The 23960-nt window shown below is 35.8% G+C and overlaps 1 protein-coding gene and 1 long non-coding RNA gene across 2 annotated transcripts; one reads left to right on the forward strand and one right to left on the reverse strand.

The window, feature by feature from the left end:
* Window positions 1-605: 605 nt before the first annotated feature.
* Window positions 606-19899, forward strand: LOC127157747 (uncharacterized). The gene is given in 14 exon segments (XM_051101005.1): window positions 606-746; window positions 1059-1207; window positions 1711-1815; window positions 1963-2067; window positions 3678-3776; window positions 5595-5699; window positions 7240-7993; window positions 7995-9052; window positions 10040-10213; window positions 13970-14143; window positions 14710-14883; window positions 15312-17102; window positions 17287-17460; window positions 19717-19899. Coding segments are annotated over 13 exon segments (4815 nt in total). The 5' UTR covers window positions 606-746; window positions 1059-1157; the 3' UTR covers window positions 19769-19899.
* On the reverse strand, window positions 11066-13929 carry LOC127157748 (uncharacterized). Its single transcript, XR_007825992.1, has 3 exons — window positions 13712-13929; window positions 12609-12721; window positions 11066-12160 (listed from the first exon to the last, which is right to left on the reverse strand). It is a non-coding gene; the product is annotated as an uncharacterized LOC127157748 (long non-coding RNA).
* Window positions 19900-23960: the final 4061 nt, after the last annotated feature.

Consider the following 23960-nt stretch of genomic DNA (forward strand, 5'->3'; position numbering starts at 1 on the left):
TGGTTTTTAACAAAAATAAGAGTTTAATTTCATTGAAAAAGTTATGAATATAGAAGATGACGTAAGAAATGTAAGCAAAAGGCAGAACATGAATGACAAACTTAGATTTCTGTGAACTTAGACTTTTGAAATTACACTTCAGAGATGCACTTTTGAATGGCTTTCTTTTTTTTTATTATTGATTTGTCCAGTTAATTAACTGTTGTTAATTTTGTTCCAATGTGCTGCTGTGTATATAAAACTGGCGACAAATATAATGTACTACAATAAAATTCTTCCTCGTGTATTGGAATGATTCAAGTGTGAAACCAGACCAGCGCTGCAGGGGGCGACAGGAACAATCGCACTCACGCTAGCACCGCAGCAAACTTGCCCAGTGTAAAAGTTTCCTTATTAGTGTTACAAAAATGTCAAAAGTCCTAATAAAGATGTTGATCGATACTTATAACCACTGCCCTGCAAAATCCCAGGACCAACAGCTCCAATTTCATAAAGGTATTAAATGTTCAATGGAGTCCAGGCCAGGTTTTTTCTCTTGCTGGCAGAAATGAAAGTGAAAGCAAATTGATTTACCTGCGCCATTTTATACCTGAGTTTAAGATTCTCTTAATCGGACAAACTGACTGTTAAAATGGCAATGACAAATAGTGATTGTTTTAGTTGTTTATACAGGAATTAACGTGCACGTAATGGGAAACCATGTAGATTTTGAGCACCTGTGTCTTGTCGCCTAATATTTTGTTAAGGTGAGTGTTCAGGTGAAGTGCTAGAAAGAGACTTCCGCTTAAACCTACAGTATCTGCAAATACTAACTTCAAAATCACCTAAACATGACATTTTGTTATCCTAATACCTTATTTATTTATTATTATTATTATTATTATCATTGATGTTGTTGTTAGACAGATAGGCTAATGTGTCTGTATGCAAAAAAAAAGAAAGAAAAAAAACAAAACAAAAACAACAACAAAAACAATTTATGCCTATTTGTCGATACAGAGGGTAGTTACTATATGCCAAAATAAAACATTTTTGTCTGTTTGTTTACCTCATCCGAGGCTGTCACAGTAGAAAGGAGAAACGTGCTGACGATTAATGGTGGTCCCCTGATTTCAACTGAGGGGTGGTTTTTGGACCCCGTGAAGACTGAATGAATCATGGAGGACACGCAAACATTCAGTAATGGAGATTTTTCTACAGGATGCAGGTACTTCAGAGGCTTTATATGATTTTATATGATTGTACCGTTATATAAATGCATGTCACATAACAGGATGGTCTGGGGGTTTGCAATGGTTGTGAATTTGTTCTGAGTAGTTTTCTTATGTTGTTGTGCTAAATAGAGTTTATGACCATAAGGATCTTTGTACACAGGGTAACATTATCTTTGTGCAATGTCTGTGCTCTTCAACCTTTTTAAAGCATTTTTAGAGAAGATTCTCTGTATTCTACATGTAAAATATAAGAAAATTATATTTTTTTTTATAAACTAATATCTCTTACTAATATCTCTGTTCTGTTAATTTTGATCATTCTATGGACAAACCACTAGGCTTTTCTGGAGGACACAGATCAACTGATCTGAAGTATACTGTTTCTAGATAGATAGATTCTCTATGTGAGGTTTATCAACATGTAAAATCAACAATGAATTCTGTCTCTTTCTAATATCTCTATTTTTTAATGTCCCTATCAATGTTGATGCTACAGTAAAAGGTCAAATCCCTCAGAGTCCAGCTGTGTGTCCATGAGGAGTGACAAGTCTATGGACAAGCCATTAGGATTTACTGGAGGACACACATCATCTGCTCTGAGGTATAACACTTCTATGGATAGAATGTCTACATGTGATGGTTCGGAAAAGGAAAACAAAAACATTTCTTGTTGATGTGCCTTCAAGAACAGGAGCAACACTGCTGTATTTTACTGTCTCTGTTCTAAAGTTTCTGCTCAATTCCACAGGCAGAAATCAAACTCACTGGAGTCCAGCTGTGTGTCCATGTGGAGTGACAAGTCTATGGACAAGCCATTAGGATTTACTGGAGAACACACATCATCTGCTCTGAGGTACAACTTTTCTATAGATCAGGGCTTAAAGTCCTCTGACGTATGGCATTTGGCTGCAGATAAAAAATATAGTCCCATATTTAAAAAAAAAAAAAAAAAAAAAAAAAAAAAAAAAAAAAAGCCACTTGTTGATATCATGTTATAGTCCATGAGTTTGCCTATCAATTGTGTCAGAAGAACAAAACTTTAACTGTCAACCAAACTAACATTATTAGCCAATCATAAGTTTTTGCGAGACGCGCATAATAGTATCCAACTGCAGAGGCGCATCCCTGATGAATGGAAAAGCTGCCTCTAAACGCGACAGACTGAAAAACCTATGGTCAAAGATTGAAAAAGCAATGGAATTCACTCTGAATTTGCATGTGGGCAGAAATTTCAATTTAAATTAAAGTGAAGGCTTTTGGCGCCTTCTGCAGGTATTTGTTATAATACATAATGTACTAAAGTTGGTTATGTTCATATTATGTTTAGGCATATTATATTATGTATTTTACTTGTGTGGTTCAATACAACCATGTAGTCACTTGGTTTTGATACTTTATTTGAGCCAATTATTATTGCCTCATTGTTAGCTATATGTAAATATATTAATATTTTATTATTTTATTAATAATAAAATTAGTAGTAAAGACTGGTTTTCATTGATTTTCAAAAATACCAGAATACTCAATTGTCAAAACAATCAGATTACTTTATTACCAAAATTATCGTTAGTTAACGTCTCTAGATTAGTTAAAACATTTCAAAATACAGCTGTATTGTTTTACTTTTTGTGATTACAAGACAATTTGTCATTGAAAATTTCTTAAAAATAGTATTACAATATTGTCTCATTGTAGTGAACCAAGTATCTGTATTTTGTCTCATTTCGTGAGCTGAGTGTATTGTCACACCCTTAGTGTCTACGAGCATGATATAGCTCATAATTTTTTAATTGTATGATATAGCCTTCATTCTTTACGTCAATCATATAGGCAATGAAAAAAATAAAGAAAATTGATAACTTTGCCATAGTATCCTTTTAAAATGGTAAAGTTGCCACAGTCATTGCATTCTTTGCATGTGCTGCACTTTATTTGTATCATTTTTTTAAACTAGTTTATTCATTACAATTTGAAAGATAATAACAGTATTCTTTGATAAGTGAGATCTCCTTGAAAAAAATAATGCTTAAAGTCCTTGAAGGTTCTGGAATTTGATATTGCAGTATCTGTACAAACCCTGTTTAAGTTACCAGCTCTTGGAGCATTTTAATGTTTTTGTTGTTTTTAATTAACCTGAACTGTAGTTTTCTGTAGTAAACTGTCTTTGTATATTTCCTATTTTATATTCATTTCCTAGTATTTAATTTACCATTATTTCTTTTGAACAAAACAATTTCACTCTGAGCCTGTCTCGCTTACAGCAATGGCAGGTACGTTACTAGTTAGTTTCAAGGAAAATTATTTGCAATTATTTGCAAAATTATTATTTTTTTTTTCCTTTGCCAAATAACCCTGTGTATGTGCCCACCCCCACAACCCTCCTCCCTCCACATGAAAAAAGAACAGGAGGAACACTGTTGTATTTTACTGTCTCTATTCTAAGGATTCTACTCAATTCCACAGGCAGAGATCAAACTCACTGGAGTCCAGCTCCGTGAGAAGTGACAAGTCTATGGACAAGCCGCTAGGATTTACTGGAGGACATGCATCATCTGCTCTGAGGTACATTTCTATAGACAGAATGTCTATATGTGATGGTTTGGATAAGGGAAACAAAAATATATTAATATAAATATATTAATTTTTCATTTTAATTTTTAGTTTTTTTCAATAAGCACAGATCTTTTCACGGAATATTCAATAGTTAAAAAAACATCATCCTTTTTTCACTTATTTCAGGTAATGTCATAAAACTAGCTAGCTAAGTGTTGTGTAAACATGGCTAAAGATGCAATAAACAAGAAAAACAGATTAACTAAATCAATTGAGTGAGTCATTTATGCTGGACCCGCTCTGATTGATTCAAACTCACGACTTTGGTCATTCATTTCAAGCAATTCACTATTTTTGAATTTTGACATTGCTTGTAGTAATTTTAAAAAAGCATGTATAGTGGCGAGTGAAACTTTTTCGAAGCTCTGAATCAGTTTAACCTTTGTGTCGCAAATAGATTCACTGTTTTGAAGTGCTCCAATCAGATCATTTGATTCAGAGCGGGACTTCGGATTGAGTTTGTGAATGTATCACACCAACGGGTTCATGAATCATTTGACTTAGATTGGAATTTTGCACATTGCGAATCTTTTGATTTAGATTGGGACTTCAAATCGCGTATTGCAAATAATTTGATTTGGATCGGGACTTCAAATTGCATATCGCAAATCATTTGATTTAGACCAGGGCTTTTGGACCTTTGGAGCGTGGGGCGCGAATCATTTGATTCAGTTTGGTACTTCAAGTGGGTTCACAAATCTTTAATGTACTACAGTTAATAAAATAAAACAGAACAAAACAAAGAAAGAATGAAAGTATACACAAATAAAAATCCTTTAAGAATATTAATTGTGGTTTTACAATAGTAAAAGTGTTGTAACCATGTTTTAGAGGTTTTTTTTAAGGATTAAACGAGCTTTAGATAGTTTCCATACTTGTCTAGATCAACTTTGAAAAACGAAAAGAGAGGTTTTGAGACAGAATTTTGTTTATGTTCGTGAAATTTAGCTAGCAGGAAACACAAATGAATTAATCCTATATTCTCTTTTAAGTAATCAAACAATCCAAAGAAAACATACATCGTTAAAACAAAGAAAAGTCACATACAAAATGAGTTTGAATGAACATTAATAAATCCTACTAAAACATCTCTGTGTTCTAAAACAAGTGAATGAATCTTTCTCAAAAGAGTGACAAAAACAGCAACTCACTTAAATCTTTTGAATTAATCAATTGAATCTGTTGTTTGATCTCTTCATATTTAAGGAGAGTTTCCAAAGTCAGACATCGGTTGTTAAGGGTGTAGAATTTAGTAGAGACACTATGACATGTCCTTACTAATATGAGATACTAAATTGACCCTAGCAATAATTTTGATCAAACAAATAAATGTCTGTTGTCTGCCATTTTCTCCCCACCAATGCCAAAATCAGTCCTACACCCTTGATTTTAATGTGTACAATTATATGTCATATATATTTTAAATTGGTATCACACCTGTTGCTGCCAGTATAACAGTCCATTGTAAATGTTATGTGGTTCTGTATTTCTCTTTCTCTTTTTGATCTTAAGTTGACATCATTGCATATTTTGCTTTATTTTTTGCCATTTTCTTTTAATAGTCTATTTTTATTCATCAATGATTTTTTTTTTTTTTATTTGAAAGACATTGTTTGATAAGTGAGATCTCTGACTGAAGAAAATCAAAAAAGAAAGTCCTTAAAGGTCCTGGAATTTCATTTTGCAGTATTTGTACGAATCCTGACTGCTGTGTTTTACAATCTCTAGAATTCTCTACAACTCTAAAGTTTATACTCAATTCCACAGGCGGAGATCAAACTCAGTGGTGTCCAGCTCTGTGTCCATAAAGAGTGAGCAGTCCATTGTCACGCCAGAAACATTAAAGGGAAAACACACATCAGCTGATTTGAGGTACAACATTTCTGACCAGGGCTGTCTCATAGGTTTGTAGGAGCCTTGGGCAAGATCATGAAAATGGGCCCCATCAGTAGTGACATAATACTAAAGCTATATAGCCACTACAAACAAGACATTGCACTGAAATAAAATCACTAAATAAAAGCACACTGTAGGTTGTTGATTAATAAAATATACTGTTTTGTCAGCGTGCAGACTGCATTTTATCAATGAATAACAGTGAATGTTTATTCAATAATAACCATACTAAAACCATTGTGTACTGTATATCTCTTTGCGAGGTCCTTAACCACTTTGAGACCCCAGGCGACCCCAGATATTGCCTGTAGGACAGGCTGCACTGTTTCTGTCTAGGCAAACTAGCCAAAATTCTCATTCATACTTTGGACTACTAATACAAAATCACTTTACAGTTGTGACCAACATACAGTTGTTCATTATTAACCACTCATTTCAGCATTGTTAAGGATTATAATACATGAATCAAAATGTTTTGCTATTTTTTTTTTTCCAAATATTTTTACTTAACCTGACTTAATCTGGTATCTCTTTAGTTAATTCTGGCAGGAAGTTCAGTTTATATGTGTGGATCATTAAACCTGCTTTTTTATAAGCGACTGCATTTTTTAAATTTAGATTATTTTGTCAAAATAAATATAATTTAAAAATATACTTTGGTATTCATTCTTATTTTATGTTCTATTTCATTTTTATTACTGTTTAATATTGCAGTAATCTACCAAATAATTGAATTGTATGTATAGTTTACAGAATTAGTTGATGTTTTTTCCCTCAAATTATTCACATATACATTAAGGGTGTTTTTTTACACAAAGTTCAAATAGCCTGCCTTGGTGGCAGAGGCTATTTACACTAACTCCCTCACCAACGTGTGGTTGGGCTAGACAGCATTGTAAAAGACACCCAACAAATATCAGCTCAAGTGACGTAGGTAGTAAAGCACAGCAGCTGCTTTTTTATGTGATTGACCCGAGTTTGAAGCCGCCTTTAGCATTTTTCTCCCTTCTCACATCACATATCACATCGAAAAGGCATTTGTTGTTAAGAAAAATTAAGAAAATAATCAATGAAGTTTAAAATAATGTGTCTCACAGGTGTTTATCATTAAGGTTAGTTTTAGGTTTAGGGAGGACTTTATTGTACCAAATCAGCAATCATTTAATAATTTTAATAAAAATTATAATTTACACTCAATATGTTATTACTACATACTTTATTATGTACTACAGTAGCGAGGTGCAGATATCTGGCATAATTTGCACCAAGTAGTGTAAATACCATCTAAGTACTATTATTGCAGATAATAAGAAAATATTACTATTTTTACATAGTGTAAATATAATCTATTGCTATTTGAAAATATGCTATTGAAATTTTTTTCTCAAATTAATCAGTAGTTGAATTGAGAATGGAATCGAATTGAGTCGTGATGATATATTTGAGAACTAGTGCTCATTTTATTTTACTGTATTGTCTTTTTAATTGGTTGTAATCCATTATTTTTGCCTTTCAGCATTGACTCTGAATTGATCCAAAGCACATTTAAGTCAAAGCTGTTGAAGAAGTTTCAGTGTCTGTCTGATTTGACATTAGACCAGGGAAACCCAACACTCCTGAATGAGATCTACACAGAGCTCTACATCACAGAGAGTGAAAGTGGAGAGATCAATAATGAGCATGAGGTGAGACAGATTGAGACAAAATCAAGAAAAGCAACAACAGAGGACACACCAGTCAAATGCAATGACATCTTTAGACCTTTACCTGTACAAGACAAAGCCATCAGAACTGTGCTGACAAAGGGAGTCGCTGGCATTGGAAAAACAGTCTCTGTGCAGAAGTTCATTGTGGACTGGGCTGAGGGGAAAGAGAATCAGAACATCCAGCTCATATTTCCACTTCCTTTTAGAGAGCTCAACTTGATGAAGGATGAAACACTCAGTCTTTCAGATCTTCTTCATGTTTTTTTCCCTGAAACCAAAGAAATAGAATTATCCAGTGATGAATATAAACTGTTGTTCATATTTGATGGTCTGGACGAGTGTCGTCTGTCTCTGGATTTTAAGAGCAATGTAAAACTGTGTAATACTTGTAAATCATACTCAGTGGACATGCTGATGATGAACCTCATTGTGGGGAATCTGCTTCCCTCTGCTCTCATCTGGATCACCTCCAGACCTGCAGCAGCTGATCTCATTCCCTCTGAGTGTGTCCATCAAGTGACAGAGGTACGAGGCTTCAGTGATCCACAGAAAGAGGAATACTTCAAGAAAGGGAATCAGTGATCAGAGTCTGGCCAATACAGTTATCTCACACCTGAAGTCATCAAGGAGCCTCTACATCATGTGCCACATCCCAGTGTTCTGCTGGATCTCAGCCACTGTTCTAGAGAAGATGTTGAGTGAAGCAGAGAGTGAAGAGATTCCCAAGACTCTTACACAAATGTACACACACTTCCTGATCATTCAGACCAACATCAAACATGAGAAGGACTATGAGAAGACAGTCAAAGATGAAGACATGATTCTCAAACTGGGGAAACTGGCCTTTGAGCAGCTTGTGAAAGGCAACCTGATCTTCTATGAGGAAGACCTGAGAGAGTGTGGCATTAATGAGACAGAAGCATCAGTGTACTCAGGATTGTGCACTCAGATCTTCAGAGAGGAGTTTGGCTTGTATCAGGGGAAAGTCTTCTGCTTTGTTCATCTGAGCATCCAGGAACATCTAGGAGCTCTATATGCACACCTCTCCTTCACAAAGAATTACATAAATGTGTTTGACCAAACTGAACAAAGTCTCTTCTTGAAAGTTTTAAACTGGATGTATTGGTTGTACTGGTTTCTGAATTATTCATTATTTGGTCTGCATCAAAAAGCTGTGGATGAGGCTTTACAGAGTAAGAATGGACATCTGGACCTTTTCCTGCGTTTTCTTCTGGGTCTCTCATTAGAGTACAATCAGACTCTTTTACTAGAGTTACTGACACAGACAGGAAGCAGCTCCTACATCAAAGAGGAAACAGTCGAGTACATCAAACAGAAGATCAGGGAGAATAAATCTCCAGAGAGATCCATCAATCTGTTCCACTGTCTGAATGAACTGGGTGATAATTCACTGATGCAGGGAATCCAAGATTATCTGAAATCTGGACAAATAGGAGAAACCAAATTCACACCTTCACAGTGGTCAGCTCTTGTTTATGTTTTGCTGACATCAGAGCAGAAGATGGATGTTTTTGACTTAAAACAGTTTATTGGAGCCCAACATACAGCAGATGAAGTTCTTCAGAAGCTGCTGCCTGTGGTTAAAGAATCCAGATCAGTTCAGTAAGTCACACTGACAACAATCACTGATAAAACATGGTTATAATTTATCTTTTTAACATGTACTCTCCTGCCAAAGCAGTAAAAGGAAAAAAATCATATACAGTCATGTGAAAAAGTTTGGACACCTATTGAATTCCATGGTTTTCACTATCAGGACTTAAGAAAATACATGGTCCTGGGCGGGTCTTAAAATGTGAAAAATAAAACCTCAGATAAACAACACCACAAGACATATTGCACCATGCCATTATTTATTTAACAGAAATAAAGCCAAAATGAAAAAATCCATGTTTTACAAAGTTAGAACACCATTACTCTTAACATAGGAATTAACAGTCAGGAACTGCTAATCAAATTCCTTTGATTACTTAATCATTGGCAAGCATGAGCAACTCTATATAAGCAGAAGTTTTGGCAGTTTGCTAGTCTGGAGCCTTTAGTTGTGTTAACACAATGCCAAGAAGGTAAGACATCAGCAATGATTGATCTTAGAGAAGCAATTGTTGCTGCCATCAATCTGGAAAGAGTACTATGGCCATTTCCAAACAATATGTAGTCAATCATTCCACAGTGTGCAAGATTATTCACAAGTGGAAGACATTCAAGACAGACACCAATCCTCCCAAAGTCCAGAGCTCATCCCGAATCAAATGCTGTGGCGAGAGCTGTGCATAAACAAATGCCCACAAACCTCAATAAACTGTAGCAAGGTTGTAAAGAAGAGTGGGCCAGAATTCCCCCAGAACAATGTGAAAGACTGATAAAGACATACAGAAAGTTATTATTTAAAGTTATTAGTGGACCTACAGGAAATTAAATAATAGGGTGTCATAACTTTGTAACACATGGCTTTTCCATGTTTATGTCCTGAGACAGAAAACCATGGAATTTAATAGAGTGTCATAACTTTTTCACATGACTGTATATCACATCATTTATATCAGTGTTTACTGAACTGAGAGACTGAAGTGTCATTGTTCTCTACAGGTTGATGAATTGTGGTGTCACAGATGAAGGTTGTGCTGCTCTGGCTTCAGCTCTGAGATCAAGCCCCTCACACCTGAGAGAACTGAATCTGACTGGAAATAAAATGGGAGTGTCTGGACTGAATCTGCTCTCTGATGAACTGAAAGATCTTCATTGTAGACTGGAGAAACTGAAGTAAGAGTGTATAAAAGTCCAGCATGCTCCTTCATTATCATTCCATTGTGAATAATGAATGATATACAAAAAAAGTTTGGAAGTAAAGCAAAAAAAGAACAGTCAGATAACTAAAGAGAATGCTTTCTTAAACTTATTTTCAAAGTGTATGACATAATTTTATTTACATGAATACATTTAGCAGATGCTTTTATCCAAGGCAGCTTGCATTGCATTCCTTGGAATTGAACCATTGATATTGGTGTCGCTCACACCATGCTCTGCAGTTTGAGTAACATAATTACTTTCTATCATTGCTACAGTATATCATAGGTCTTCAGCCCTGCTCCTGGGGACCCACTATCCTGCAGAACTTGGCTCCAACCCGGGTCCCCAGGAACAGGGTTGAAGACCTATGATATAGATGATAAGAACATATGACAACTGTTTTGATTTTATACAGATGTGTTGAGGATTTTGAGGTACTCTCATCAGAAAATAGGAGATTTTTAGATTTGAATGGTACTGAAATGACCCCCCTGAATTACAATGTTAAAGCAGGTCTGAACCTTAGACTGGAGCTGTTAATCGTGTTTTGGATTAAGTCTCTCTCTTTCTGATTGTGAAGTTCCTGCTTATCTGAGCTGTAGATCCTGAACCTACTCACTAAAAAATGTTGGGTTAAAAATAACCCAACTAGTAACCCAACTATGGGTTGGTATAGCACCTTCCCATCTATGGGTTATTTTAACCCAATGAATTGGGTTAAAATCCAGTTGGGTTAAAAATAACCCAATAGTTGAGTTAATTATTTAGATTCATTTATATCAGTTTTTATTTATTTATTTATTTATTTTTTAATAAAAATACACTATAACACTACTTTGTTTTCAAATAAATATTTTGTTTATTTAAATATGCAAATATTTTTTTTACAAATATATTTTTAAATGTAAAACAGTCATACTGCAAATGTTTACAAAATAAGTGTACAAGAATGTGAAAATATAATACATTCAGAACACAAATATGCAAACACAACTGACATATTTTCAAGATGTACACTGAATTCAAAACCAACAAATGTGACTGGTCCACAAAACCTGTCATAAGGGTCGAGTTTTTTGTATTTAAATGTAAACATCATCTGAAAGCTCAATAAATAAGCTTTCTATTAATATGTGGTTTGATAGGATAGAACAACTATTTGAAAATCTGGAATCTGAGGGTGCAAAAAAAATCTAAATATTGAGAAAATTGTCTTTAAAGTTGTCCAAATGAAGTTATTAGCAATACATTACTAATAAGAAATTCAGTTTCGATATACCTATGAGATTTACAAAATATCTTCATGGAACATGATCTTTACTTAATATTCTAATGATTTTTGGCATGAAAGAAAATTTGATCATTTTGACCCATACAATGCAATTTTGGCTATTTCTACAAATGTACCCATGATACTTATGACCGGTTTTGTTGTCCAGGGTCATAAATGTGTATCAATTCATATTTATTTATATCAACACATACACAAATGTGCACAAATAAAACAAACATAACATACAAACCTTTATCAATAAAACAAAAATAAAAAATCATAAACACAAGTAATAATAATAATAATAAAACAAAGTAAATCTGCTGGCTGCTGGACTTGCTGATAATCAGCAACATAAAAAGTTTTACAGATCAATAAATACAAAGTTTCTAAGGAAGAGGTAATGTGTTGAAAGAACTCCTGGAATATTAAAGACAGTGTGCTGCAAATGGGTGCAGAGGAGCTTTGGGTAGTTGATGTCATACATGTAGAAATGTTTGAAACACAGATCCACTGCTTGTAGTAAGGTCTTCTGTTCCACTGCTTCACCGTTGAAAATGCTAAAAACTTGGGAGGAGTTCTTGGAGTTAGTGCAGCAATGCTGGTGTCATCCGGTCGCATAAAACTTCCTTCATTGACTCCTTCCTCTGTGATAAGATGAAGCAGAAGAAGAAACATTTTACAGATAAACTAGAAACATTTTTTCATAATTGTTGGAAAACCTACACTACTAATCAGAAGTTTTTGAACAGTAAGATTTTTTTAAAGTTTTTTAAAGAATTCTTTTCTACTCACTAAGCCTGTATTTATTTGATCCAAAATACAGTAAAAGCAGTAATATTGTGAAATATTTTTACTATTTTAAATAACTGCTTTCTATTTTAAAAGCTTTGAAAAGACTGGACAATTACATTTTAAAATATATTCAAATAGAAAGCAGTTATTTTAAATGCTGTATTGGATCCCCTGAAATGCTGGATCAAATAAATGTAGGCTTAGAGAGAAGGGAATTCTTTAAAAACATTAAAAATCTTGCTGTCCAAAAACTTTTGACTGGTAATGTATATGGATCACTAATATAAATAGTTTACTTACCTTGAAATATTTCAGTTAATTGGCATGTGTATGTTTAATGTATGAGATTCCACTGTTGTAGTTTTCCCTTCACTGAAGAACCCAATGTCTAAAAATAAGTATAAACCACTGATCTATAATAGACATAGTATAATAGTCATTATATATAGATCAGTGGTATAAACACATTTAGTACACATTTAAAAAAAAAAAAAAAACATGCAAATCTGTCATAGCTTTATATGAGAAATGGCTGTAAGTAGAGGCGATTCTAATATATGCATAACAATATTCAATGTAAATAAACCATAAAAACAAATTTAGTGTTATTACAATTAGTGCTCCAAACAACTGACGCTTGCCCTGTTTTGACCAGCAGGCGTCGCCGTTGTGTCACGAACGATTGGAAGCAGTGAATCATTTTGCGAAGCAATTCGTTTAATTGATTCGAAACTTTGAAAAGCTTCGTTTCTCCCATCACGTCTTTCTTTTGGGAAAATGTGATTATTTTTAGACTTTTCTAACAGAGAATTAACTGAATTTGAGCGCATCTCCCTGAGCTGCCGCTGAGCTAACGTTACATACTGGACCGAAGCTGAATGGTCCGTGCGGCGCGGTTCAAATCAACACCAATGTCTCATTTAGCATTAGCCATTTCCCATTTAAAGTTAAATGTGATAATCATTAGTACGACCAAACAAACTGTAGTCAGAAACCGTACGTCTAGAACCCTTCATCAGCTGTAAAATAATACTAAACCTGTAGTAATGGTAGACGGTGATTTCAGTAACATAAGTAACGTTAGTCCTATATACATTTCACCATACATTATTAACTGTAGGTTACTGTAATACATCTCTAAACAGTTACAACTTTCTGCTAAGTTTAATTTACTTTATTACTGCTAGCGGCCTAACTGGGACAGCTAAGGTAACGTTAACGTTAAGTTATTCGTTTACAATGGAGCTCATTCTCTGCAGTAACGTTACAATACACTGACTAAAGGAAACTACAACTTCGTTAAAAAAACAAACATACAACAACAACAGTTCAATTTTGAAGTGCATTTCACGTTCTTCGTATAAGTATAATGTTATAAGAGTTATCAAAACCCTATTACTCACCTCATACTGATGCAGCAGCAGCTTCTTCTGTTGTCAGTCACCGTCGTCCGTTAAAATTTGAACTGTCGCCGCGGGAACCAATTAAACCCAACGCTGGGTTATTATTAAAAACAACCCAACGATGTTTAAAAAATAACCCAACGTTTTAGAAAATAACCCAACACAGTGACCCAATATGTGTAACCCATCTATTGGGTTAAAAAAATAACCCAGCTATTTTTACTGTGTAAGACTGAAGTGTGTCATTGTTCTCTACAGTTTGAGTGATTGTGGTGTCACAGATGAAGGTTGTGCTGCTCTGGCTTCAGCTCTGAGATCAAACCCCTCATACCTAAGAGAACTGGATCTGTCTGGAAATAAACTAGGAGTGTCAGGAGTGAATCTGCTCTCTGATGGACTGAATGATCCTCACTGTAAACTGGAGACACTAAAGTAAGAGTGTAAAAAAATTAAACTTCCTCCATTATTCTCATCTTAATATTAGTATTATAAATTCAACAAAAGTGAAAAAAGGGGAAAAAAGCACTGTCCGATAACTGAACAGAATGTTGCCTTTAAATAAATTAGAATGTTTTTTGTGTCTAACATCTTTTCATTGCATTTGCATTAATACATTTACAGTAGCAGATGCTTTAATCCTAGGCAACTTTCATTGCATTCAAGGTATACATTTGATTAGTTTGTGCATTCACTTGGAATTGGACCAGTGATCTTGGCGTTGATCGCACCATGATATTGGTTGCTTTATATCATTACTACAGTATAATGATGATGTGAAGATTTCATACAAATGTTTTGTTGATTTTGGAGTACTCACAAAAAAATTCAGTATCATTATTATGATGCTGAAATAAACTTCCTCGCGCACCATGTGGAACTGGGTCTGAACCTTAGACTGTAACCAATCAGTCGTGTTGTGGATTAAGTCTCTCTTTCTGATTGTGAAGTTCCTGTAGATCCTGAAATGAGAGACTGAAGAGTGTCATTGTTCTCTACAGGTTGAGAGATTGTGGTGTCTCAGATGAAGGTTGTGCTGCTCTGGTTTCCGCTCTGAGATCAAACCCCTCACATTTGAGAGTTCTGGATCTGACTGGAAATGAAATAGGAGATTTTGGAGTCAAGCAGCTTTCTGATCTACTGCAGGATCCTGACTCTAAACTGAAAATACTGAGGTAAGTTTGTATAAATGTCAACATGTCTAATATAATTTTACTTATTTATTTTATTGATGTAAAACATTATTCATGAGGTGAAGATGTTACATCTGTGTCTATAAAAATGTGTTTCACAAAAATTGTAATGCTTCAGTCATTTAAAAAAAAAATTAAATAAGCACACAAATAAGCTGCTCTGAGGTTCAACAGTTTGTATGTATGCTATTGTACTGTTCTGTCAGACTCACAATCATGCTGTTGATCTAAATATCAGCACACCTTTGATTACCAACAGCCTTGTGCCTACAGACAAATCACTGCCGTGCTGATATTTGGAACAACAGCACTCTTGGTCATGTGATATTGCTTAATTGTTTGATAAAGTGTTAATTTAATTTACTACTCTATTTTTGCCTTTTTCTTTATGTTGTACTCTGTTATTTCAGTCATAACTTTCAACTAATCCAAAGAATGCTTCAATTAAATCAGAGGAAGAAGTGTCAGTGTCTGTATGAAGAAACGGCAAAGCAGGGAAACCCAGCACTCCTGAATGAGATCTACACAGAGCTCTACATCACAGAGAGTGAAAGTTTAGAGATCAGTAATGAGCATGAGGTGAGACAGATTGAGACACAATCCAGGACAGCAGCAATAGAGGACAAACCAATCAAATGCAGTGACATCTTTAGACCTTTACCTGGACAAGACAAAGCCATCAGAACTGTGCTGACAAAGGGAGTCGCTGGCATTGGAAAAACCGTCTCTGTGCAGAAGTTCATTGTGGACTGGGCTGAGGGGAAATCTAGTCAAGATGTCCAGCTCATATTTCCACTTCCTTTCAGAGAGCTCAACATGATGAAGGACAAAACACTCAGTCTTTCAGATCTTCTTCATATCTTTTTTCCTGAAACAAAATATATGAAAATATCCAGTGAACATAAAGTGTTGTTCATCTTTGATGGTTTGAATGAGTGTCATCTGTCTCTGGATTTTCAGAGTGATGTGAAGTTGTGTGATGTAAGTGAATCGGCCTCAGTGGATGTGCTGCTGACGAACCTCATTGTGGGGAATCTGCTTCCCTCTGCTCTCATCTGGATCACCTCCAGACCAGCAGCAGCTGATCTCATTCCCTCTGAGTGTGTCCATCGAGTGACAGAGGTACAAGGCTTTAATGATCCACAGAAGAAGGAATACTTTAGGAAAAGAATCAGTGATCAGAGTCTGGCCAATACAATCATCACACACCTAAAGTCATCAAGGAGTCTCTACATCATGTGCCACATCCCAGTGTTCTGCTGGATCTCAGCCACTGTTTTAGAGAAGATGTTGAGTGAAGCAGAGAGTGAAGAGATTCCCAAGACTCTTACTCAAATGTACACACACTTCCTGATCCTTCAGACCAACATCAAGCATGAGAAGGACTATAAGAAGACAGTCAAAGATGAAGACATGATCATCAAACTGGGGAAACTGGCTTTTGAGCAGCTTGTGAAAGGCAACCTGATCTTCTATGAGGAAGACCTGAGAGAATGTGGCATTGATGTGACAGAAGCATCAGTGTATTCAGGATTGTGCACTCAGATCTTCAGAGAGGAGTTTGGCTTGTATCAGGGGAAAGTCTTCTGCTTTGTTCATCTGAGCATCCAGGAACATCTAGCAGCTCTATATGCACACCTCTCCTTTACAAACAACTACATTAATGTATTTGACCAAACCAAACAAGGTCTGTTTTCTAAACTTTTTAACAAGAAGAAATATGTTTCATTATCTGAGCTGCATCAGAGAGCTGTAGATGAAGATTTACAGAGTAAGAATGGACATTTGGATCGTTTTTTGCATTTTCTTCTGAGTCTCTCATTGGAGTCCAATCAGACTCTCTTACGTGAACTACTCACACAGACAGGAAGCTGTTCCTACAACAAAGAGAAAACAGCTGAGTTCATCAAACATAAGATCAGGGAGAATCACTCTCCAGAGAGATCCATCAATCTCTTTCACTGTCTGAATGAACTGGGTGATGATTCACTGATGCAGGAGATCCAAGATTATCTGAAATCCAGAGAAATAAGAGAAACCAAACTCTCCTCTTCACAGTGGTCAGCTCTGGTTTATGTGTTGCTGACATCAGAGAAGAAGATGGATGTTTTTGATCTAAAGCAGTTTATTGGAGCCCAAAATACAGCAGATGAAGTTCTTCAGAAGCTGCTGCCTGTGGTTAAAGAATCCAGATCAGTTCAGTAAGTCACACTGACAGCAGTCACTACACTGATAAACATGATTGGATTTATCATTTTAGCATGTACTTTCTTATCAAAACAGAAAAAGGAAACATTCATATACAGTATACAGAATCATGCATCATATATTTATACCATTGTTTCCTGAACTGTTAAGAGTGAAGAATGTCATTGTTCTCTACAGGTTGAGTGATTGTGGTGTCACAGATGAAGGTTGTGCTGCTCTGGCTTCAGCTCTGAGATCAAACCCCTCACATCTAAGAGAGCTAGATCTGTCTAAAAATAATATAGGAGTGTCAGGACTGAGTCTTGTGTCTGATGGATTGAATGATCTTCACTGTAAACTGGAGATAATAAAGTAAGAGTGTATAAAAATTCAACATATTCTATTATTCTCGTTCAGCTGATTATTGAATAATGTGAAAAATTAAACAAAAGCCAAAAAAAGCACTGAATCACTTTCAAAAGCACTTTTAATAAAATTTCATTTAATGTGCAGTGTTGGGGAAAGTTACTTTTAAAAGTAATGCATTACAATATTGACTTACTCCCTAAAAAAGTAACTAATTACATAGTTACTTTTTATGGAAAGTAATGCGTTACTTTACTTTGCATTACTTTTTAAAGTGCCCCTATTATGCCATTTTAAAGGTTGCTAATATTGTTTTAATAGACTCCCTAAACAGGTTTACATGTATGCAAGGTCAAAAAAAACACTTCAGTTTTCTCCAAAAATAGATTTTACCCCATTTCTAAATGATTCGTAAACGACTCGTGTGAAGCAGTTCCAAGAATCAGTCTCTCTAAACTCCTCCTTTCAGTGAGCCCTCACTGCTGTGATTGGTCAGATGCTGCAGTCCTTTATGATTGGTCTACCATGTACAGCGTGTCGGACAACGAAACGCCCATTGCCATAACTGATTCATAGCCCTGGAGACTTGTCAAAAGACGGCATCGATTTTACCTCACAAATTCCAGCCAGAGTCTGATGATGAAAGGACTGAAGTGGCTGATCGACAAGTTAGCATGGTCTACCGTGTAAGCGAACCGGGCACACCTCTATATTGTAAATTTCAACATTGTATAATGCATTAAGGTGGCTTTCACACCGAACGCGGAAAGCGTTGCATTGGCCGCTGGGTTCAGTGCAGTCCAGTGGGTTCCGTGCACACTCCGCTGCGCGTGCGCTTTGGTCGAGGCAGAAACGAGCCGTCCTCGCAAGGTGAAAGAAATGGAAATGGTTTCATAGCACAGCGCTTTCCGCATTCAGTGTGAAAGCCGCTTCATGCACCATCCTTTATCGTTACTCCAAACTAATGAGACAGACAGACAGTCAAGCTGCATCAATCACAAATTATCAGACTACAGTGGGTCCACAGCTGAACAACAGAACTACAAAAGCCTGATTTGGTGGTTAGCAAGGCATGTGCAGGGTTGTTACAAAATATAACATACACAACTACGTATTTTGAACGATCACTAGAAAATACAATCTTTGTAGATTCATCATCTTTTGGAAGTGAATATAAAACAATTTTGCTCACAGCGTAGGATACAGCGTCTTCTGTATAATATATGTGTAAATTTCCATGTGACGTAAACCACATGGAAATTTTACTGTTTGTGGCCGGGCAAGTTGTTCGCGACATAGAACGTGGGTGGACATTATGTAAATGTGTTCATTTCTGACGTGTGGCCGTCACGACGACTCATTCAGGCAAATGTGAGCCGACTCTTTTTTTTTTTTTTTTTGATAGACAATAACTTTATTTATTGTGCACTGTCGGCTTCACAACTGGTATTGCAGATAGTTTATGTTCACATACAGCTACATGACACACTACATTAAAGATTATATTTGAAAAGGCATAATAGCAGCACTTTAAAATATTTTCATAGTGTCTAAAGTCTTTTAGGTACATTTGCATTAACGCATTTAGCAGACGCTTTAATCCTAGGTAACTTGTATTGAATTTAACTTATACATTTTATCAGTTCATGCATTCACTGTGAATTGAACCAGTGATCTTGGTGTTGCTTGCACCATGTTATTGGTTGCTTTATATCATTACTACAGTATACTGATGATGTAAGGATGTTTTCGTAGCTTACGGATATGTTGATGATTTTGGGGTACTCACATAAAAATTTCCAGTGTCATTCTTGTGATCTGAACCTTAAACTGGACCTGTTAATTACTCTGTGTCATGGATTTACGGCCTGTTTACACCAACAACGAAATCTATAAAGATAACAAAGTTTTAATAATTCTAACAATTTTCTTAATATTAAAGAATAGCGGAGCCCACACCACAGCTATAACGATAAAGGCACAGAGAAATAATATCAGTGGAATCACTTTCAGAACTGTTTTTTTCCAGCTGATAAACGATAAAAACATTGACATCCATTGAGGATCAATCCTGCTATCACAAGCTCCAGAATTTAAAATGGCAGATGCATATGTGCATAGAGTAAACAAATTATATTGTATGCGGGTGTGGATGCTAGCATAGTCATCTTTATAGTTATTGTTCTTGGTGCGAACTGGCCTTAAGTCTGTCTTTCTGATTGAGAAATTCTTGCTTATCATGCTTATCTCTTTATTTGACAGGAACAAAAAAGGGGGAGCACTTCACTGGTTTCACTTCACTGGTTTCCTGTAAAATTCAGAATTGATTTCAAGGTTTTAGTTTTTGTATTCAGTGCACTTCATGGTCTTGCCCCTATTTACATCTCAGATCTTCTCCGTTTCTACTCTCCTGTGAGAACACTTAGATCGTCTTCTCCGATGATATTGATTGTCCCAAAATCTTGTTTAAAATCTAAAGGGAATTTGGCTTTTTCAGTTCTTGGTCCTACGGTCTGGAACTTTTTGCCTTTATCCATCAGATCATCCCCTGTGTGATCTTCTTTTAAATCATCTCTTAAAACATATTTTTTTCTCAGGCTTTTGCTTAACTTGAAAACATATTGTTGTTTTTTTCTGTTATATATTTTTTTAATTGGTGGTGATTTGCATAACTTATTGTATTTTTTAATGACTTCATATTTTATATATCCTAATGTTTTTTTTAGTTGATATTTCTGATGTTTTGGCTTTTCAGCACCTTGGTCAGCACTCTTTGCTTTTAAGGTGCTATAAAAATAAATTTGACCTTGACACTGATCTGAGCTGTAGATCCTGAACTGAGAGACTGAAGAGTGTCATTGTTCTCTACAGGTTGAGTGATTGTGGTGTCTCAGATGAAGGTTGTGCTGCTCTGGTTTCAGCTCTGAAATCAAACCCCTCACACCTGAGACTACTAGATCTGACTGGAAATTAAATGGGAGGTTTGGGAGTCAAGCAGCTTTCTCATCTACTGCAGGATTCTCACTGTAAACTGAAAATACTGAGGTAAGTGTGTATAAAATGTATCAACACCCCCCTCTGTTTTTCTCATTTGGTGAGTAATGATTGCCATACAAAAAAAGTACTGTGAAATTACTGATGTAAATGTTGCATTTGTTTTCATTAGATTATTTCCAACGTGTTCTACATAACTTTACTTTTTACTTTTTTATTATTATTATTAATATAAAACATTACTGGATATGATGATGTTACAACTGTTTTCAAAAAAAGTGTTCAGTCAATGTGTGATTCAGTTTTTATGAGAATATTTAGCACACATCAGCTGCTCTGAGGTACAACAGTTTTATTCAAATAATTTATTAAAAAATGCTCATTCTTTCCATAATAAAACATCTACTGTGTTTTGTTCTGGGATGCTCAAATGATAATTTTGTTGTGGCTATTAAGCTATTTTCATTAGCAAAGTAAAAAAAAAGAAAAAGTAATTGGCAATATTGCCTCTAAAATGCATGTTTTTTAACTGTTGTATCAGACTCACAATCATACTGTTGATCTGAATATCAGCATGATTACCAGCAGCCTTTTGCCTAGAGACGAATCACTGCCACACCTGTATTGGAATAACGGCACTCTTGATCATGTTATATTGCTTAATTACTTAATTAACAACTGTTAATTTATTTTACTACCACTTTTATCTGTTTCATTTATGTTGTTAATGTTTTTAATCTTTCAGTGATGATTTTAAACTGATCCAATGCATGCTTAAATTAAATCTGAGGAAGAAGTGTCAGTGTCTGTATGAACGAACAGCAAAGCAGGGAAACCCAACACTCCTGAATGAGATCTACACAGAGCTCTACATCACAGAGAGTGAAAGTGGAGAGATCAATAATGAACATGAGGTGAGACAGATTGAGACACAATCCAGGACAGCGGCAATAGAGGACAAACCAATCAAATGCGATGACATCTTTAGACCTTTACCTGGACAAGACAAAGCCATCAGAACTGTGCTGACAAAGGGAGTCGCTGGCATTGGAAAAACAGTCTCTGTGCAGAAGTTCATTGTGGACTGGGCTGAAGGGAAAGAGAATCAGGACATCCAGCTCATATTTCCACTTGCTTTCAGAGAGCTCAACTTGATGAAGGATGAAACACTCAGTCTTTCAGATCTTCTGCATGACTTTTTCCCTGAAACAAAACAAATTAAAATATCTGGTGATGAATATAAAGTGTTATTCATCTTTGATGGTTTGGATGAGTGTCATCTGTGTCTGGATTTTCAGAGTGATGTGAGGTTGTGTGATGTAAGTGAATCAGCCTCAGTGGATGTGCTGCTGACGAACCTCATTGTGGGGAATCTGCTTCCCTCTGCTCTCATCTGGATCACCTCCAGACCAGCAGCAGCTGATCTCATTCCCTCTGAGTGTGTCCATCGAGTGACAGAGGTACGAGGCTTCAGTGATCCACAAAAAGAGGAATACTTCAGGAAGAGAATCAGTGATCAGAGTCTGGCCAATACAATCATCGCACACCTGAAGTCATCAAGGAGCCTCTACATCATGTGCCACATCCCAGTGTTCTGCTGGATCTCAGCCACTGTTCTAGAGAAGATGTTGAGTGAAGCAGAGAGTGAAGAGATTCCCAAGACTCTCACTCAAATGTACACACACTTCCTGATCATTCAGACCAACATCAAACATGACAAGGACTATGAGAAGACAGTCAAAGATGAAGACATGATCATCAAACTGGGGAAACTGGCTTTTGAGCAGCTTGTGAAAGGAAACCTGATCTTCTATGAGGAAGACCTGAGAGAGTGTGGCATTGATGTGACAGAAGCATCAGTGTATTCAGGATTGTACACTCAGATCTTCAGAGAGGAGTTTGGCTTGTATCAGGGGAAAGTCTTCTGCTTTGTTCATCTGAGCATCCAGGAACATCTGGGAGCGCTATATGCACACCTCTCCTTTACAAACAACTACATTAATGTATTTGACCAAACCAAACAAGGTCTGTTTTCTAAGCTTTTTAACCAGAAGAAATATGTTTCATTATTTAAGCTCCATCGGAGTGCTGTTGATGAAGCTTTGCAAAGTAAAAATGGACATCTTGATCTTTTCCTGCATTTTCTTCTGAGTCTCTTGTTGGAGTCCAATCAGACTCTCTTACAAGAACTACTAAGACAGACAGGAACCTGCTCCTACAACAAAGATGAAACAGTTGAATACATCAAACAGAAGATCAGGAAGAATCACTCTCCAGAGAGATCCATCAATCTGTTCCACTGTCTGAATGAACTGGGTGATAATTCACTGATGCAGGAGATCCAAGATTATTTGAAATCTGGAAAAAGAGGAGGAACCAAACTCTCCTCTTTACAGTGGTCAGCTCTGGTTTATGTTTTGCTGACATCAGAGAAGAAGATGGATGTTTTAGATCTAAAGCAGTTTATTGGAGCCCAAAATAAAGCAGATGAAGTTCTTCAGAAGCTGCTGCCTGTGGTTAAAGAATCCAGATCAGTTCAGTAAGTCACACTGACAACAATCAACAATACACTGATAAACAATGAAAATATCTATGATTTTATCATGAGCTTTCTCACCAGAGAAATAAAAGAAGTTCATATATATCACACATCGTATATATCAGTGTTTCATGAACCGAGAGACTGAAGTGTCATTGTTCTCTACAGGTTGAGTCATTGTGGTGTCACAGATGAAGGTTGTGCTGCTCTGGCTTCAGCTCTGAGATCAAACCCCTCACACCTGAGAGAACTGGATCTGACTAAAAATAAACTAGGACTGTCAGGAGTAAATCTGCTCTCTGATAGACTGAAGTATCCTCACTGCAAACTGGAGAAACTGAAGTAAACATGTGTATTATTCTAATAATCTCCTTCATTATCACACTGTAAATAAGGATATACAAAAAAAATGTAAAATAAATAAATAAATAAAATACACCATCAGATAACTTAGTAGATTATTAGATTATTTTTAAGTGTCTGATGTAATTTTAACTACATTTCTTTTTTTTGTCTAAGTCAGCTTGCATTGCATTCAGGGAAAACATTTGAGTGTTTCTTGGATTCGCTGGTATTTGACTTAATGATCTTGGTGTTACTCACAACATGATGTGCTTTTTGAGCAACAAAATTGCTTAACAAACAGTCAGCAGTGGACTGGAACAGTTTCAGGCTGGGAAATCTCACCCCCATTTAGGCCTTTCTATACACCCACAGCAAATTACGAAACCACAAGCAACCTTATTATTTGTATGGCAATCACATAAATAGTCTGAAGCCTTAGGATGAGGCCTAATTAAATGTTCTCTTGGATGGTAATTTCACTTCTCTTTTCTTCATTTTCCACAGTATCTCTGTTTCTCACTTATTTTTTATCTAATAGCTAATATTTTTTTTTATCTTGTACCTGTCACTTTTTTCTTTTACCTAAAACCAGCAGGTCTACTGTTATGTACAGAACTGTGTCCACCAT

The sequence above is a fragment of the Labeo rohita genome, unplaced genomic scaffold, assembly GCF_022985175.1.
Source record: "Labeo rohita strain BAU-BD-2019 unplaced genomic scaffold, IGBB_LRoh.1.0 scaffold_1192, whole genome shotgun sequence".
Lineage (NCBI taxonomy): Eukaryota > Metazoa > Chordata > Actinopteri > Cypriniformes > Cyprinidae > Labeo > Labeo rohita.